Source organism: Mugil cephalus, chromosome 18, assembly GCF_022458985.1.
Source record: "Mugil cephalus isolate CIBA_MC_2020 chromosome 18, CIBA_Mcephalus_1.1, whole genome shotgun sequence".
Lineage (NCBI taxonomy): Eukaryota > Metazoa > Chordata > Actinopteri > Mugiliformes > Mugilidae > Mugil > Mugil cephalus.
Window position 1 is genome coordinate 3,786,119 of NC_061787.1, and position 17,158 is coordinate 3,803,276.

The window sequence follows — 17,158 nt, forward strand, 5'->3', positions numbered from 1 at the left end:
GAGGTTCATTTTTTAGAAGAATATGAGATGTTTTCAGCTCAGTTAACCCAATTTAAACTTTCGTCGGGATGTTTTTTATTTTTTAACTTTTATAAACGTTTTTCATTTTGTTTTTTGTACCCCGCTATTATAGGGGTCATCATCTAAGAGTTTGAAAGTTGTATTACTCCGGAAACCTGAAGGGCAAAGGTGAGGTTGAAAGTAGCTTAATATGATATATTTGTTGCTACAAAATATATTTAGTATTTTGAACTACAAAACGAGAGTTAGAATTGGGGAAACGTCTCCGTCATTTAATGTTACCGTAATGCTGCGTTTAGCTTGCAACGTCTGCTACGCAGAATCTCGGGGGGAAATGAGCCGTTAAAATCAGTTTGTGACACGAAATTAATTAGAATAAACATTAATTATTTTCATCGGCTTTCATTTAGCTAGCTAGCATGAAATCTGTGGGATCGTGTTTGTGTGAAGTAATGTGGCTGAGTGGCTGAGTTTAGACTTGTTAGCCACATGCTAAGTCAACACAACGTATTGTAATTGTCCGATAGCAGTTATTGTCAGTTTAAATGGGTTTTAACCAAAAAAGATCAATAACAGCTTTGGCATTGTCCTTATTCTCGTTATTATATGGGGGAAAAACAACGAAATTCTTAATTGTTTAATCAAAAAGAAGAATTTACAGTGTTTTGAACCTGTATAGCTACCTAATCAAAGTTAATATCATTCACACACAAGCAGGTTATTCATGCGTTCTCTGTTTATGTTTATTTAATGACATCTCTTATTAGTTAGCTTTATAGTACTGCTTGCTAGATGGTTGTTTTATTTATACAGACCACATCCTCTCAAAGCCATCTTCATCATCGCTGGGGCTGCAGTTAAGAAGTGATTTTAATGATTCATTAGCCCAGTGAATACATACATATATATTTATATCCAGTGAATAAAATATCAGAAGGAACGAAGAAACGTCTGTCGCAGAGATCTAAACACTGGCAACGCGAAGATCAAACAGGAAGTTATTAGTGTTTGTTGGTTTTTGTTTTGTTTTGTTTTTCTGAGAAGGAATTTGTGAGTTAATCTATAATTAATTCTATAGATAGATAGATACTTTATGTATCCCAAGGAAATTCAGTGGTCAAAAGTCACAGTTTGATCAGTGTTGCTTGCTTTGAGTTCAGACTTTTTATTTTTTTTTGTATTTTGCTTAATTCACTCATTCATTCACCTGTTTTGAGCCATAGTTTTTTCCCATTCTAAATTGTGAATGTCATCTGTGTATTAACATTAAAAAGTTGACATCAGACGTCCTATTCACACAGGATTAGTTTTACCTGAAGAAATTTCACCTCTACATCTGTGTTTCATGTGACACATTCACACGGGATAAACATAGTCTGTGTTTTACCCTAAGTTATGTCTCTGCTCCTTTTCGCCTGACACTACATGTCAGAGGACAATTTACACTTTGAAGACAGTTTTAGTTACTTTGCAAATTCAAATGGATAATAAAAATATTATTTTTGATAGTCTCTATCGCAGGGAAAAAATTAACAATGACCTGTCAGCGTTCAAATCAGCTCCACCTTTACAGATGAACACATTAATGCTTGATTTAATGATTTCATCCTTTTAATGGGTGAATGGGTCGGAGACATTTCAACTTTGTCTCCTAATATCTGATATTTCCAGCATATCCTTCATAATTCTTAAGAGACAAGTCTTGGATTCTTGAAACAGTAAAAACTCACCCCAAATCACAGAGATGCTAATTCACAGTGCATTAGTTTTATCAGAGGACCTCTGTAATTTTTACTTTTACAAATTACGGACATGGACAATCTGCATGGGATTAAGATTTCAAGCGACCTCCAACATTATTACAGACTAGAAGATGTCCCAGATAAAACTAGTCCTGTGTGAATAGGGCTTAAGTTACAGATGTAGGAGGAACTTCTAGATGAGCCTAGATGAGTGCTGTAGTTCTTGCAGCGCCTCTGTCCTGACTCATCTCCTCATCCTTTCAGTCTCTCGGGGTGACCATCAACAGCAGCAGCACTTGTCCCGTTCGCTCACCCAGCGACCCCGAGTCACATGACGTCACACCAGAATCCACTGTATCCAGCTGATCTAGAGGTGCAGTTAACGCTCGGAGAGCTGGTCCCTGGATACTACTACTTCTACCAGGTACTGTAACATCAAGCCCCGGTGCACTCACACCCGAACGCCTGTTGAATACTGACTGAAAGTAACATCACTTCTCAGCACAGTCACCAGACACATTGACTTATGTGGAGTGAGTTGTATCTTAAAACTTCTACTTTTCTTCACGACCCATACATCACAGGACAATGTCTGTCTTAACACCTTTGATTCGGATTAGGAAAAAAATGGAAATGGAAACCTCAGAGCAACTGTTGGATCATCTTTTCAGGATACGCACGTTAAATGTACAATTGAGCAGACACAATATTTGAAAGACGGTGATGATTAGTGTTAGATCAGAGTAATGTGACTGATCAGTGGGGCCCAGACGGTCACTGATGTGTGTCTGGGGCCTGCTGGCAGGGGGTGGAGTCCACTGGCCTTGTAAGGAGAATCAGGGAGGATGTTAGGAGGAAGAAACCAAAGCAGCGAGGCCAACACTGATGTAAGTGAAAGGGAAAGGTATCAGTGGGCTGGAAAGAGAAGTGAATGGAGGGGAGTTAGCGTGAGGGAGGAGGAGGAGTGGGCTCTGTTGCAACACTGGTCTGTGATTGGTGGCCGCTGAGCTGCGTGCTGACCCCTCTCAAAGTGTAGCCTAACTAGGGCTCCAACACACATACACATGCACGAAGTGGTGTGCAGCCCTCTGTTGAGTGGCAGGGCCATGTGAGCTCCTTCACTTTTGCTATTCTGGGCAGGGGAGGGGAAAAGGGGGAGGGAAGGGGACAGGGCGAAGCGAGGGGGAGTAGAGGGCCGTTTCTCTTTCTGCATGTGGCCGAGCCGTCGTGAGGAGCCGCTCATGATTTTGTCTCATGTTTTATAGGCGCTTGGTGTGTGTGGCCATAGCAGTCTTTTGTTTTATTCCCACTCTAGGCCGGAGAAGATGGGGTGTTGCTTTAGTAAGGAGCTCAACCCCGGCCAGCAGAATGAGAGGAGCAGTCTGTTACAGTCCCCGCTCCACGATGGACTGAATGAGGCGACAGAGCAGGTCAGGCAACACGCTGCTGCTGTAGCTCAACATGTGAGCCTAGAGGAAGAAGAAAAATGTCCGTCGGACGGATCGGCCCAGAGGGAGCCTCTGGAAGATGAGGACCCCCCTCCAGAAGTGGACAGAGCGGCTGTGGTCAGCAGGGACATCTCCACGCAGATTGAGAAGGATCTTAAACCAGCGAGTACTCGCGAAGGGAACGAGGCTATTATTATCACAACCAGCACAAACATGCATACAAACACGGACACAGCGGCAGATGGGACATGCACGGCTGGTCCCAGCAATGGACCGGTTCCCTATATGGAGGTGCTAACACAGAGTCCAGTCAAACAGAGGATTTTGGACAATGCCACCATCAGGGCATTATGGTTCAACCAGCTCACAGATGAGCAGAAGCACCAGAAATTAACCTGTTGGTCATCTCCTGCCGTGTTACCCTCAGCTCCCTGCCTGGACGCCGTCACAGTGAGCGGGGCGTCACACGACCAGCCCCCACTGGTCAGTGGGACACGGCAGGATTCCCCCAAAGCAGAGCACAAGGCGGAGGATGGAGAAGAAGCGTGTGCCGTCGCGACAACGCTGTGTCAAGTTCTGGAGACGAGGACCCGGAGCTTCTACAGCATATGTTCCATTGACGTGGACGACCTTGAACATGACCAAACAGCTGGAGGAACACTGCACACAGCTGAGGTAGAAACAGCTGCTCCTCTCTGCTTAGTGGAGCCTCCCTCCAGCCAATCACACACACAGGCATCCACGGCTTGCGACCGCACAAATGTCACAAAATCTATATTGACCAGCCAGTCACGTGACGAGGAGGAAGCTTCTACGCAGTCACGTGCTGCTCAACAGTCCTCGGTCCTTTTGTCACAGACACATTCTGATTCTTCAGCAGAGCATACCACCTCACAGAAACCCGCCACGCCTCCTCAGCTGGCGGACTCTCCGTCTGACATGCGGCCCCTCAGAGATCACACAAGCAGGGATGAACCTCAGGCTTCTCCACCAGACTTCCCTCACCTCAAAGTGTTGAACTGCCAAACAGCCGCAAAGGACACAGAGGAATTCGCAGATAACGTGGCAGTTGAAATTGAAAGTATCAAAGAGAAGAGAGTGTGTTCGGCGGATGAGACAGTGAAGGAGTCACAGGAGGTAATAGTTAGAGAGGTAACTGTAAATAAGGAGACTGAGTGTTCAGAGGAGGAGATTGTGTACATGGAGGACCAAGGGGAGAAATTCTTTAATTCCACCAAAGGGGAGGTCAGCGTCCTGGAGAGAGATCAGAGTGTGCCTTCTGGTTTTTGTCCTCTAGACCGTCCTCTTCAGTCTGAACTGAAATCAGAGCAGAACATCCAGAGTTTACAGTCAGCTGCTCAACTTCCTCAACTTAATACTTCCTGTCACAGCCCCAGATCTTTAAATCCTGCCGACAAACTGGTTCATAAAGAAGAGGACGCTGACCCTCGGCCCAGAATACAGGTTGCGATGGATGAGTCCTCTCTGAAGAGCAGCCCCCTCCCAGTGAGTATCCAGAAATGCCAGAGGTCAGAGGGAGATGTTGATCACAACGGTACAACAGATCCATCTTTGACTGATGCGTCGCCAGTTTCCACCATTTCTGCTGACCTGAGCGCGCTCGTGTGCCACACAGATCTGACCCCTCTTCCTGATTTAACTAAAACCATGTTTCAGTATGGACCCATCGAATTAGATGTTAATTCAAATGATCCAAAATTTGAACTCGACAACAATAAGTTCCCTCCTCAAGATCTTGAACCTTCATTCACTGACTCTCAGGACTGTGAACTGACTGATTCTCAGATAAACAACACCGGGTTTGATTTCTGTGACAAAGCTCCCGATGGTTCTGATGTGAAAACTGGATGTGGTCTGCTGTCTGGCTCCCACGAGCCCTTTAATAATGTCCCCGCTGGTGGAGATGATGAACAGACAGTCACAAAAGCAAAAGCAGACATTTATCGACATGTCGAGAGAGGCGACGTTCCACTTTGTTTACCTGAGATCACTGTGAGCATGAGTCGCTGTGGCCCTGATGCATCTGAGGATTCAAGTCACCTTCCTCCTTCACATACTCCTGCTACTGTACGTGAGCTTTCTGTATCGGCATCCTCCACTCCAACTCCCTCTTCCCCACATCATACTGGAGCTGATGCTACTGAGAGTCAATGCAGCAAAATCCAAGTGAAGATAAACCCAACACAGTATGAAGAAGCAGAGGAGACAACAGTCCCACAACCGTCTCTCATTGATCAGCCCGTCTTTCACTGTCTACCATCAGCCTCTCAGCCCCCACACATGTTCACCTCTAGTGTTTCCTTTGACTCTGTAAAGCCTCAGATGGACCCTGAGCTGCAGCATGAAACTGCTGAGGGTTTACCTCAAACCAAAGACGAATCTATCAAGAATTACTTGGAAGAAATCAATGCGATGAAGATGCACACATCACCAGTGGAGCTCCCTCCACTAGACAATGATCTTCCTTCAGAAACAGCCAATATTTTAGTTGGTGAAACACCATCCCAAGGAGTTGAAGTCCAGGCTTCCTTCACAACAGGGGAGTTGTACAAGATCCCAACTACTTTCAACTTTCAGGATGACAGTGCCCCAGTGTTAGCCTGCCAAGACGGTCACACCACGATCACCGTGGACCCAAATCAGATCGACCTCTATGCCTCAACCCCATCTTATGAGATTCACTTCCTCAGTCATGAACTGCCGGCTGCCTCTGACGAGGGAGTGAAGGAGGGAGGGATGAGGGAGATGGTTTCTGAGCTGCTGGGGGAGGATGCAGACTCATCCATCTGCCATCTCTACCCCAACCCCTGGATCAAGCTGGGTCTGGTAGAGAGCTGTGAGGAGTGGGCTCAGGGGGCCCCCGAGGCTGAGCCCATCCGGGGTGAGAGGGAGCAGGGAGGCAGCACGGAGCGAATCCCAGCCTCGGTCTCAGAGCTCCAGCCCTCCATGGCTCTGTTGGGAGCGTACCCCTACAGCACAGTGATGCCTCAGGGATCCTGTGTGTGGGACTGGCACACAGATTGCACACAGTCTGTAAGTGTTCACGCAGCATGGGGGGCGACTGAGCTCAGGGAAAGCATCCAGTATAGTTATATTATTCCCATTTTATCCGTAATTAACTCACGTTTTTAATAATTATCAACATATCTGACTTTGCTTTTACTATGAAATAATATTGTGCTCATCTTTGTCTTTTGACCTAAGGAACCTGTTGCTGCTCCTTGCCTTAACCCTGAAGCTGAGGTATGGACCAACCACAACTTTGACCTGAGCGTCCCTGACCCTGCATACGCGCAGCTTCAGCAGCAATGGCTACAGGTCCCCAATGATCTGACCAGCCAGGAAGGTAGGCCGGACATGCATTTGCCTCGATACCTCTTTGCATGGTTATTGTACAGTATTAATAGTTTCTAATGTGGGATGGGTTTTTAGGATGTGTGCCAGAGTTTCAGCTGGAGAATATGGGCCTTACTGAGGCTGATCCCAGCACATCAGAGTACCAGACACTGACTGCTGAAGCTCCTGCACTTAATGGGGAATCTAGTGAGGCGCCTGTTGCAAGTATGAATTTGAGTTAAGGTTTTATCATTTGTTTCTGTTTCATCAATGATAACTTATTGTAAGAAAGCTCAAATGTGTGATTTCAGGTGAGATCACGGAGGAGCTGAGATCAGTTTTGGAGTCCTACCTGACCAGGTACCAGCTGTGCACACACCATTACTCTTACAGAGGTCATGTTATCAAATATGATCATATCTGTGGTTAGGAGGGATCCAACTCCACCATGTTTAATATTATTTAAGCCTCAATTATTCACACAAAAAAACATGTAAAAACAGATTTTAATTACTTTTGATATTCTTTTGATAACCTCTTTTAATTTTCTCTTCTGTCTCTCCTTAGAGAGCACCTCTGCAGTGACCTGTACCTCCAGTCTCAAATGGACAGCGACCAGTACGTTTCCATAGCGACTCTGGCCTGCCTCGACAAGATCAAGAATCTCACCACAGACCTGGACCTCATTGCTGATATTCTCAAAAGTCAGTGTTAGCTGTGTTTTTTTTTTGTTCACAGTGGAATAAAGCTGGTGTTAATGGCTGTCCTGAAACTTTTCTCTTCTCTCACTGGTTGGCAGCCATGCCTCTGGTGGAGGTGGCCACGTGTGGGCAGAAAGTGCGGCCCAGGCAGAGTCGGTGTGTTGTAATCCTGCGTGAGATTCCTGACACCACCCCTCGAGAGGCAAGAATCCACCAGCTACACCAACACCACTCAACAGCTGTAGGCCTGTTCATACATTGCATTAAGACCCAATCTGGGCAACCCAATCACTTAAAAGACAGGTGTGAACACCACCAGGTCTGATCTCTGACCACACTGGGAGGTGATGTGGGTCGCATGTGTCCACATTCCTTTGGTACTCAATGGGGGTGGTCCTGCGTCCGTGGAGTTTTGCCTCATTTATTCTGGAAAAAGACTATGGCAACTTTTATAAATGATGAAAAGGAAAAGGCACCGTAGGTGATTTTTGTTTCTATTCTGCCCCTGTAGAATTTATAAATGAAAGTATTTACATGCAGAGCACAAAACTGTGACGCATGTTAAGTCCAGGTCTGAACACACAAAGCTAACACTGGTCTCTTGTGGTTTGGTAGCTCATATCAGTTCTTATACAAGGTCTGAACATGAATTCATCTACATTTAATACAAGTCTGCACAAATTCAGATTCTTTACATCAAGCTAGAGATGTCCAGTTTGAATTTTTTAATCTTGTATTTTCCAAGATGTGTGCACCGTGCCACTGTCTTCAGTCCAATACACAGGGCTGTCACTGTTAATGTGGTGTTGAGGGGGTAGGTACATGGATGGGGGTTGGGTTTATAGCAAACCTAGAATCACCTACTACAAAAGATCCTGATCTGATTGGGAGATCCGTGCATCAAACTGTGGTTTTAGGTTTGATGACTACAAAACCTGTTCCTGACACTAGGGATCACCGACTGGTCAGACAAAATAGTGGAATCTGGAAGTGAATTCTGTTATAATGTGAGTGTGGCTGTTGTTGAACAGGAGGTGGAAGCTCTGTTTGAAGGAGAAAACCTGCCCAAGTTCCTGAGCTGTGAGTTTGTGAGCAACGATAACTGGTTCATCACCTTCCAATCTGAAGCCGACGCACAGCAGGTAGAATAAAACTGAAACAGAGTCATGATGTTAAGTAATAAAGAAGTAGAAGATGTTTCTCCTCCTGTGCAGTAAAATGTTGGATGATTTCAGATCAGAACGGTTTAAACCATCACATGTCCCACAGGCCTACAGGTACCTCAGAGAGGAGGTCCGGGTGTTCAAGGAGAAGCCGATCATGGTGAGGATAAAGGCCAAGACGATGGCAGCCGCGACCTACGCTCCAAAAAACGGCTACAGGTCTTCCCAGGTGGACCAGTGCACCAATCATTACGGCCCCTATTTCCCCACCGCCTACCAGCAGTCCTGTCCTGCCCACATGACGACTCAGCAGTTGTACAATTTCACTGGTGATGCGTGGTCTGCAGCAGGATACCAGAGCGCTGAGGTGAGTCATTTTTAATTCCTGAAATGGGGCGTCAGTTATGACAGGAGCGAGCTTTGCTTGGTAAGAGTGATTCCCTTCTCTTCTTGCTGAGTAGATGCTCATGGGAGCAGCAGCTCTGTGCTCCCTTCGTCCAGTTTTGGCTCTTATTGAGGCTTCTGCACTAAAGTGTTGCAGACCACAACAGCTGTGATTGGTCTGCTCAGTAGTCACGTCTATACAGACATTTGTATAACTCGTGTTTGGCAAAATTTCAGTGAAAGTTTCAGCTGCCGTTATTGAAGGTGAAGCAGGAAGTAGAAACAAAAATGAACTGTCAAAAAAGACACAAAAAAGAGACGTCAAGCGTTTGGGTGGTGTTGTTACAGAGCGAACCAGACTGATGAGTATAAATGTCACCGTGATTAACCTGTCGTTGTCCTGCAGACCCCACTACTGATGAATGACTTCCTGAATGGATTTGGCACAGCCTCCAACTTCAAACCAAACAACTCAAATAGAGCGAGGTAACTTCATGTCACCTTGTCATATGTCAGTCTGTGGTTTATATCGGATCAAATATTCAATGACTGGTGTAATACTCCATCGTTGTCTTCAAGGAGAGGCTCCAAGTGGTCTGGAGACCGTCGACAGAATAGCTCCTCGCAGGCATCAGAGCAGCCGGCGATGGATCGTCCCTCTTCTCTGACGAGGACGGGTCGAGGGAGGGCCAACCCACGGCGTCAAAGCCGAGGCGGAAGGACAGAGTCCAACAAGCCACCAGCATCATCCACGAGTGAACATGGAAGGTAGCTAACATGGCCCCGGCTAAAGTCTGGAATTTATTTAGTGCTTTTCTACCTGTTGGTACTTTACAGTCACAGTGACACAGAAGAGCTGAGCATTGGGAGCAACTCGAGTTAAATTCGTATGAGTTAATATGAGTTTGGTAAAATTGGGATTTGATTATGGGATGAGTTTCAACCGATGCACAGAACAAACGGCTCAGATGACGTGTAGGACTGTGTCACTATTACTCTTCTGTCCATTGTTTTTTATTGACCTGGCAGATCTTTGCCTGAGCATAATCAGTTCCCAACTGAGAGACTTCACACCACAGAAGTGGGGTTAGAGTTCACGTTCACATCGTCAAAACAACGGCTTTAAATGTAAAGTCGCCTGGACAGGAAATTCATTCATCCTGCTTCCTCAGAACTTCAACATAGGCTCCAGAGTCATGCAGCATTTTAATTATTTATTCACTTGACCTGAAGTTTTTATTTGTAGCTTTGACATCAGCTTGAACAAATCAAACCAAGTGGGAAAATGCGCCAGAGTTGGATTGTACTGAGCCAACCAGGTTAAGTGTGCACCCACAAATTAAAAAGTCTTCAAGCGTTTTCTAGCTGCAGTCTCGGCTCTGTTGATTTCATAGTTTCAAGGTTTGTTCACTTATTGTTCTCTGTCCCTGCACATTTGAAATACTTGTAGATTTGTTTTCCTTAAAGCGGAGACATAAATCAGATTTTATTTGAGCTGCAGCAGCTCACTGCTCCCGTCTCCGCTCTGCAGGGGTGGAAACATCAACCCGAGGAGGAGAGACAACCCAAGGTCCTGGGAGCGATCAGCTCCGAACAGTCACGTACGTATCCACTGAGCGTCCTGTTGAGTTCACTTTGTTGAGACTGTGTGTTGACTATGTGTGTTTACACAGAATCAGTCACCTCCTCGTCAGCCGTCTCCTCCTCTGGAGCTCAGCATCACCAGCTTCCCTCCTCTTTCTGTGGTGAAACCTGCCATAGCAACGGCACCTGCTGCTAACGGCAACAGCAAGGTAACGGACCTCTCTGTCTGACACACACGTGTGAACACATTCATTTTTACCAAGGTAACGAGTCTCTTTTCATTTCTACGGCCCAGACCGTGACTGTACTGTATAAGCATGAACTGATGACTTTAAATCACCACAGGTTCCAGTGAAAAGCAGCAGCTCCTCCTCCTCATCACTGCCAGCTTCATCCTCACAGGAGCCTCAGCCAGACTCTCAGGAGTAAGTATCTCTGAGGCAGCAGCTGGAGCAGCCGAAGCCCACAGCTCCTTTAATGGTCACTCACACTGATCCTCTTCGCTTCTATTTCCTCTTTCTTATCTGTCTCTTAAAATAATCCATACCTGGAGGCGTAGCCTTTTTTTCCAGATGTGTGCATGAAGATTGTTTCTTTCTGTTTGCGCCTGTAGGAATGTTAAGGAGAGTAGCGAGTCCAAACCAGCTGAGCTCACTCAGGAAGCAGCCACAGTAAGACTTTTACTTTCCTATTTTTATTTAACTACTTAGCTACATTACTCTTACCCCAACACACTGGCTGTGCTTAAAATCCCCTGAAATCAATATGAAATTGAATTGATTGGGAGGAATGTGTTAGATTAGATTTATAAATTCAGTGTTAAATATGAGTTTAGAGTTTCCCACTTAATGTCAGTATTACAGCGGCCAGTGTCTTATTTACTCCTCCATGGTCTCATAACGAATGGAAATATGTTTGCACATCTCAAACAACGTTGTGCTTGCGTTATGTTTTCTCTGTTGCTCCCAAAAGCGTCTCTCCCTTCCTCCTCAAACCTGCCTCCAAACCGCCCATTTGTGTTGATCACAAATAAAATTATTTTAAAAGCGTTAAAAAGACGTCCGACGTAACACGAACTGGCTTCACTTTATAAGAATTAGCCAGTACCATCACTAATACTTTATTTAACCTCACATACACATTTGTCCGTAGAAAGTCACATCTCACGCATCACGGTTAAAAACATGCTCTTATTCTATGTGCAGACATTTCATTAACTTTATTAATTGCTTTTAATTGGTGGGACATCACCGTAATGAGAGTGTTTGTATGAAGACCGTGGTTTACTCTATTAATAAGTTCTGTACCTGAAAGAAAAGGTGTGAGTGTTGGTCTGTGATTGGTCAGGAGTCGAAGAAGCCGAGCTACGCTGAGATCTGTCAGCGAGCATCCACCAGCGAGTCGGTGCCACACGACGACCACACGGGCTCAGAGGAGCAGCAGAGTCTGACCTACCCCGGCCAGACCTTTGAACCCCAGTGATCAGATAAGATGCAGAACGACACTCGAGAACTTCTTTCCTTTTCTTTTTTTGTCACACGGGCGTCTAATAAGCTGGAGATGGATCGGTGTGTTGTCCTGATTCTGTGAAGAATAAGTGGCGTGTGACTCTGTTTCACAGCTGAAGAAGCTTGTTAGGATGTGTCTGTATTAAGAACCAAACATCCTTTAAAACGGCTGCATGTTAGAACAGAACAGCTGACACGGACACCACGGACCGGTTTCAGCTTTAAGCAGGAAGCCGGAAAGAATCTGTACTTCTGCTTCACTCGTGTTTTATTTCTTGGTTTGCTGTTTAGGTCGGTTTATTGGGAGCCCGTTTTCATTTTGATTCGTCTTGTTTTGCTGATGGCTCTGGAACTTCTCTTCTGTGTGTGTTGGATTTCACTGTACAGGATGTTCTGCCATTATTTTGAACTGGTTTTGGTTTTGCTTTACTTTTCCCCCGTACATCTGTGTTGTACTTTTATTTTCTACAAATATAAATGCTTGTCAATGCCCCGGATTTCCTTTTCCATTTTCAGATGCTGTTGAGATGTAATGAACCGAGGTTCAGTGTGTTTTAGTGAGTACTGGGAGGATCAGTGTTTTGATTTGATCTCACTCCTCCAGGGATCAAATTAAACTCAAAAAGCACTGTTTATCTTTATGTCTGCATGATTTTTTTTTTTTAATTTCATTTTAGATTTTCGTTTAAGTCTGACTTTTATTTATGTTCACATGAGTGCATTTTGTGTTGAAGTCTCATGTTTTGAGAAGAAGAAAAGTCTAGTTGATGTACCTCAGGCTCCCTACAGGTCTCTGTGGTGAAGTGTAGCTACTGAGCGTCCATTAACAAACACGTCACCAAGCACCAAGACTCTGAACTGTACTGTAGTAGTGAGGCCAGTGTTCTTTTGTTTAAAATATAACGTTTTAAATGTGAAGCGGTTATAACTGAGAAAGAACAGCCATGGTTGTGGCACGTGTTACTTTGTACAAATGTACATAATGTTGAACAAATATTAAAAGATGCATTTGAGGTTAAACCTATCAGTTCTGTTTGAGGCTAGTCTTTTCCATTCAGTGTTCTTTTTTTTTTTTTTTGTCATGTAAAAACCTGTTGATGAAATTCCCTGCATTGCAGTTCTGTCTTCTAACCAGTAGATGGCAGCTGAGTCACATTAAAACACTCTTTACTCCACCACTTGTTTACAACGATGATGATTAGATTGTCTAGGGCTATAGGCCTAATGAATGGGATGAAGAATACTAATGACATGCAGAGTGTTAAATGGACAAATTGATGCTCAGTTATGAGGTACAGTCACATTAAGGCTCATTCACTTATACTGCACTTAATTAGACTGATTGACCTTTAATATTAATCACATTATTCTGTTGAGCTCTAATTTCTACGTATAAAGAATGACCTTATTAAATAGCTATGGCTCACAGTCAGGGAAGACAATTGCCAGAGTGAAAGAAATGCTTTTAATTAGTGCAACTGTGTTTCACTTCAAAAACTACAATTAAAAACACATCAAAAAAAAAGTTCTAGTTAAATTTTCCCAGCTGAACAAATGAGTTTTGTGTTATAAAAATTAGACATAAATTTAAGTTTGCTGCTATGAAGAACGTTTCTGGTTTTACACTTAATTCAGAAACAAATGTGGACTAACATAAATATATATATAAACCTGTACAAATGTGATAAATATGATAAATATACCCAATTACTCAGTCAGTCATCGGCCTCTGTAAATGTAAAAAAAGAGAAAAAATATTTAAAGTCATTTTTATAGCACACACACAAACATACACAAACATACACACATATATTTTTATTACATTGTTTGTATTTGTTTCTCTTTATTAGTCTGTAGAAAAATGCTACAAATTTAATTTCCATTCATTGAGTTCGTACAAAATTGTTAGGGTTAACACTTTTGTATAGATTTAATGAATGGAAAATTAAAAAATCCAGAATGAATGTTTGATGTCATTTTTATAGCATTTTTTGTACAAACTAAGTGATAAAATGCTAAAAAAAAAAAATATTTGTTCAAGAATTCTACTGAGAAATACATTTAAAAGTTTATTTTTTATTTTTGAGTCACTCCTGGGCCTCCATACCTGTAGTTACTTCGGGCTGGAGGTGCGGGTGCTCGCTGCGCCCCCTGCAGGTGATGACCGGAATCTCTCCCCCCCGCCCCCCGCCCCCCTCCCTCTTTCCTCCAGAGTCACGTGACACCAGCGGCAGGCGCTGCAAACGGCTCCTCATCATCATCATCACCACCATCATCTTCATCACTTACCGCCGCCACCACCGCCACCGCCGCAGCGGCAGCGTAGAGCCACGACCGAGCCACCGGACCGGACCGGACCGGACCGGGGGGGGGTCTTCACAGATTCGAGGAGCCGGACGCCATGGCGGGCCCCCGTTAGGATCGGACCCAGATTTATCCTCTTTGTTCTTCTCCCTCGACGCCGCGTCGTCTTTCCGCTTCTCCACCGAGGAGGGGCCGAGGAGAAGCGCTCCGTGCCGGACCGGAGGAGGAGGAGGAGGAGGAGAAGGAGGTTAGGAGGAGTCGCTACGGTTTAACCGGAGGAGGAGGAGGAGGAGGAGGAGGCGGCGGCGGCGGCGGAGGAGGAGGTGATTTCTACCGTACTAGCGGAATGGCGGACCGTGAGGCGTCGCCGATCCCGTTGGAGATCCGAGCCCGGCTTGCGGAGCTGGAGCTGGAGCTGTCAGAGGGTAAGAAATTCATTTAAAACAAAAAAAAAAAAAAAAAAAAAAGGAAGGGGGGAGAAAAAAGAAAAAAGCCTCCCCCCTTCCTCCTCCTCCTCTTCTTCCTTCTCTTCTTCTTCCTCGTTATCACGTTATCTCATCACCATCCACCTCCACTAACGGAATCTAACGGCTCGGTCCTGCGGCCCCCCCCCCCCTCACCCCCCCTTTACCTCCCCCCACCCCATCTCCCGCTCCTCCCATCCAGATGTTTGTCAGACAGAGAACCGGCCTGGAAGCTCCGAGTAGCCGGGAGAGGGTGAGGGTAGAGCCGGTGAGAGGAGGAGGAGGAGGAGGAGGAGGAGGTGGAGGGTAGAGCCGGGAGAAGATGAAGGGGGTAGCCGGGGAAGGGTGAGGGCAAAGCGGGGAGAGGGAGGAGGGTAGCGCCGGGGGAGATGATGGAGGTAGAGCCGGGAAGGGACGAGGGTAAAGCGGGGAAGGGGAGGAGGATGGAGCCGGGAGAAGGTTGAAGGGAATAGCCAGGGGATGGATGGATGGATGGATGGAGGTAGAACCGGGGGATGATAAAAAAAAAACAAAAACGGATGGAGGTGGAACCGGGGAGGAGATGAAGGTAGAGCCGGGGAGAGGATGGCGGGGAGAGCCGGGGAGGAGATGAGGGATTCGGTCGCTGCTCTTTTTTCCCCGTCCCGGTCCCTTCCCTCCGGTTTGGGTCCGAAAACGGAACCGTAGTTTGACCTTGAGATGTTGACAGCCGAGCCTACCTGTGTGTGTGTGTGTGTCTGTGTGTGTGTGTGTCTGTGTGTGTGTGTGTACTTGTGTTTAATAATAGCATTGCGACAGAGGAGGCAGTTTGGCTTTTGATGCCCCCTCTCTCTCCTGATCTCAGTGGGGTTTTTTTTTTTTTTGGGCCTGAGGATGAGGAGGATGCTGGGGGATACTCTCTCCTCTCTCCCCCCTTCTCCCCCCCCCTCTCTCTCCCCCCCCCCCTCTCTCCCCTCCTCTTTCCATGCACAACAAACACTCCCTCTTCCGTGTGGGCTGCTGAATATCTCAATCACATGCAAACCCACCCAGTTCTTATTTGGATGCAGATCATCTCAGACAGGAACGGGCCATCTCTGCCTTATATAATGGAGTGTGTGTGCATATTTTATTCATCCCGGCTCGGGGAAGGCCTACATTGTGAGGGGAGGCATGCTGGATGATGTCCATGTACTGTGGGGGGAATATATACTCGTGTGTGTGTGTGAGAGAGACATTCAGATTTGTCAGGGTTAATCGCGGCGCTTTGCTTCGCTTTGCTTTGCAGTAGAAATCAGATCTCGTGCTGCGGCTGGAGATGCGGATCCACCTGCAGCGAGTGATGTCAGTAATTCTGATTTATTTAAGTTTGAGACCTCGCAGCTTTGCAAAAAAACGTGACATCAGACCCACGATCGGCCTCGTCACTCCTTAAAAGCTTCCTTCCTTCCCACTCCTTTCCGTATTCCTTATTTTTTAGTGCATGTTTGTCACACTCAGATCATAAAAAAATGATGCAAAAGACTCGTTGCAAGTTATTGCTTGATTGCAGCAGTTGCTGCTGAGGCCCAACCTGTTATTATCAGTCACTTTTTCCACACAGGGTTCATGCACATTTGGATTTTATTCCCCCTTTATGATACTGACCTTCATTCACACACTGCATTTAAACCTAAATCAAACATTTATGTGTGACAAACATGCAAAAAACCACGGCACACGTCGAGGTGAAGCTGTGGCGGCGCCTCCTAATCCAGCCAAGAGCTTTTATCAGAGCAGAACCCGCTGCTGGCAGATGTTATTAGCGACGGGGAACGGTGGGAGGTAGCTGGACGTCAGCCGGCGTGACTCCTCCACCAAAACATTCAGGTGTGATGGACGTCATCCGGACGCAGGAGGAGGCCTCCCAGCGTTCGTGTGTGGGGTTTGGAAAATAAGAGCAGCAGTTTTTAAATGAATTCACCGTCACGAGGCTTAAAACACGAAAAGCCGTTTTCACTAGTTTCATATAGGTTTAGATCATTATTATTATTATTTTTATAACCTTTATTTAACCAGGTTTGAGATCAACGACTGAATTTACAGAATCGGTTAAAGATAAAACATTTGCACTCATGAAGTCTGGATATAATGAGCCTTAAATACATTCAGCGATACTGGATTTTGGACTTTGAGCTCTGACTAGAACCTGAAAGCTTTCTGACCTTAGGGAAAGTAAAATGTTCCTAAGGTGTTTGTGATCCAGCTTGTTTTTTTTTCTGATAAAATGTGGTAAAACGAGGGCGAATCCAGTTCCTGGGCATCGTTTTAGTTCCTCCAGTTTGCTGCATCACCTTTTTTTTTTTTTTTTTTAAAGCATAAACGCACCAAATGTTGTGCATGTTTTCAGTTTTAACAAATAAATAAGTAAATACGCTCACTTTGCAGTTGATTACATGCGCTCATGAGTAGTCGAATATAATAATCCTGCAAAAAAACAAAAAAAACTGCTCTAATGTTCAGT

General features: G+C 45.3%; 2 protein-coding genes across 5 annotated transcripts in view; both read left to right on the top strand.

Moving 5' to 3' along the window:
- The first annotated feature begins 2,050 nt into the window (after nucleotides 1-2,050).
- On the top strand, nucleotides 2,051-12,932 carry LOC124995399. Of its 2 annotated transcripts, XM_047567701.1 has the most exons (16): nucleotides 2,051-2,187; nucleotides 3,079-6,265; nucleotides 6,437-6,578; nucleotides 6,665-6,793; nucleotides 6,880-6,928; nucleotides 7,136-7,272; nucleotides 7,368-7,471; nucleotides 8,301-8,411; nucleotides 8,539-8,799; nucleotides 9,223-9,302; nucleotides 9,396-9,584; nucleotides 10,348-10,417; nucleotides 10,490-10,609; nucleotides 10,746-10,825; nucleotides 11,014-11,071; nucleotides 11,748-12,932. In XM_047567701.1, the coding sequence occupies exons 2-16, from the start codon at nucleotides 3,089-3,091 to the stop codon at nucleotides 11,880-11,882; spliced, it is 4,842 nt and encodes a 1,613-aa protein (XP_047423657.1). In that variant the 5' UTR covers nucleotides 2,051-2,187; nucleotides 3,079-3,088; the 3' UTR covers nucleotides 11,883-12,932. The 2 variants fall into 2 exon arrangements, with proteins under 2 accessions (XP_047423657.1, XP_047423656.1); XM_047567700.1 differs by lacking the exon at nucleotides 2,051-2,187 and having other exon boundaries at nucleotides 2,977-6,265.
- Nucleotides 12,933-14,090: 1,158 nt separating this feature from the next.
- The window catches only part of LOC124995398 (disco-interacting protein 2 homolog C-like), a 60,113-nt gene continuing 57,045 nt past the window's right edge, over nucleotides 14,091-17,158 (top strand). For 2 of the 3 annotated variants that reach the window (XM_047567697.1, XM_047567698.1), the window contains exon 1: nucleotides 14,092-14,637. In XM_047567697.1, the coding sequence (XP_047423653.1) occupies nucleotides 14,559-14,637 (79 nt within the window). In that variant the 5' untranslated portion in view covers nucleotides 14,092-14,558. Of the gene's footprint in view, nucleotides 14,638-17,158 lie in introns of all 3 variants that reach the window. The other variant, XM_047567699.1, reaches the window with a different exon arrangement.

What these genes read in the sequence shown, in the direction of transcription:
- LOC124995399 (XM_047567701.1), top strand. Translation starts at nt 3,089, where the DNA reads ATGGGGTGTTGCTTTAGTAAGGAGCTCAACCCCGGCCAGCAGAATGAG. An exon ending in CATTGCTGATATTCTCAAAA is followed by an intron (nt 7,273 to 7,367) that starts GTCAGTGTTAGC and finishes ACTGGTTGGCAG; the next exon opens with CCATGCCTCTGGTGGAGGTG. An exon ending in CTGCTAACGGCAACAGCAAG is followed by an intron (nt 10,610 to 10,745) that starts GTAACGGACCTC and finishes AAATCACCACAG; the next exon opens with GTTCCAGTGAAAAGCAGCAG.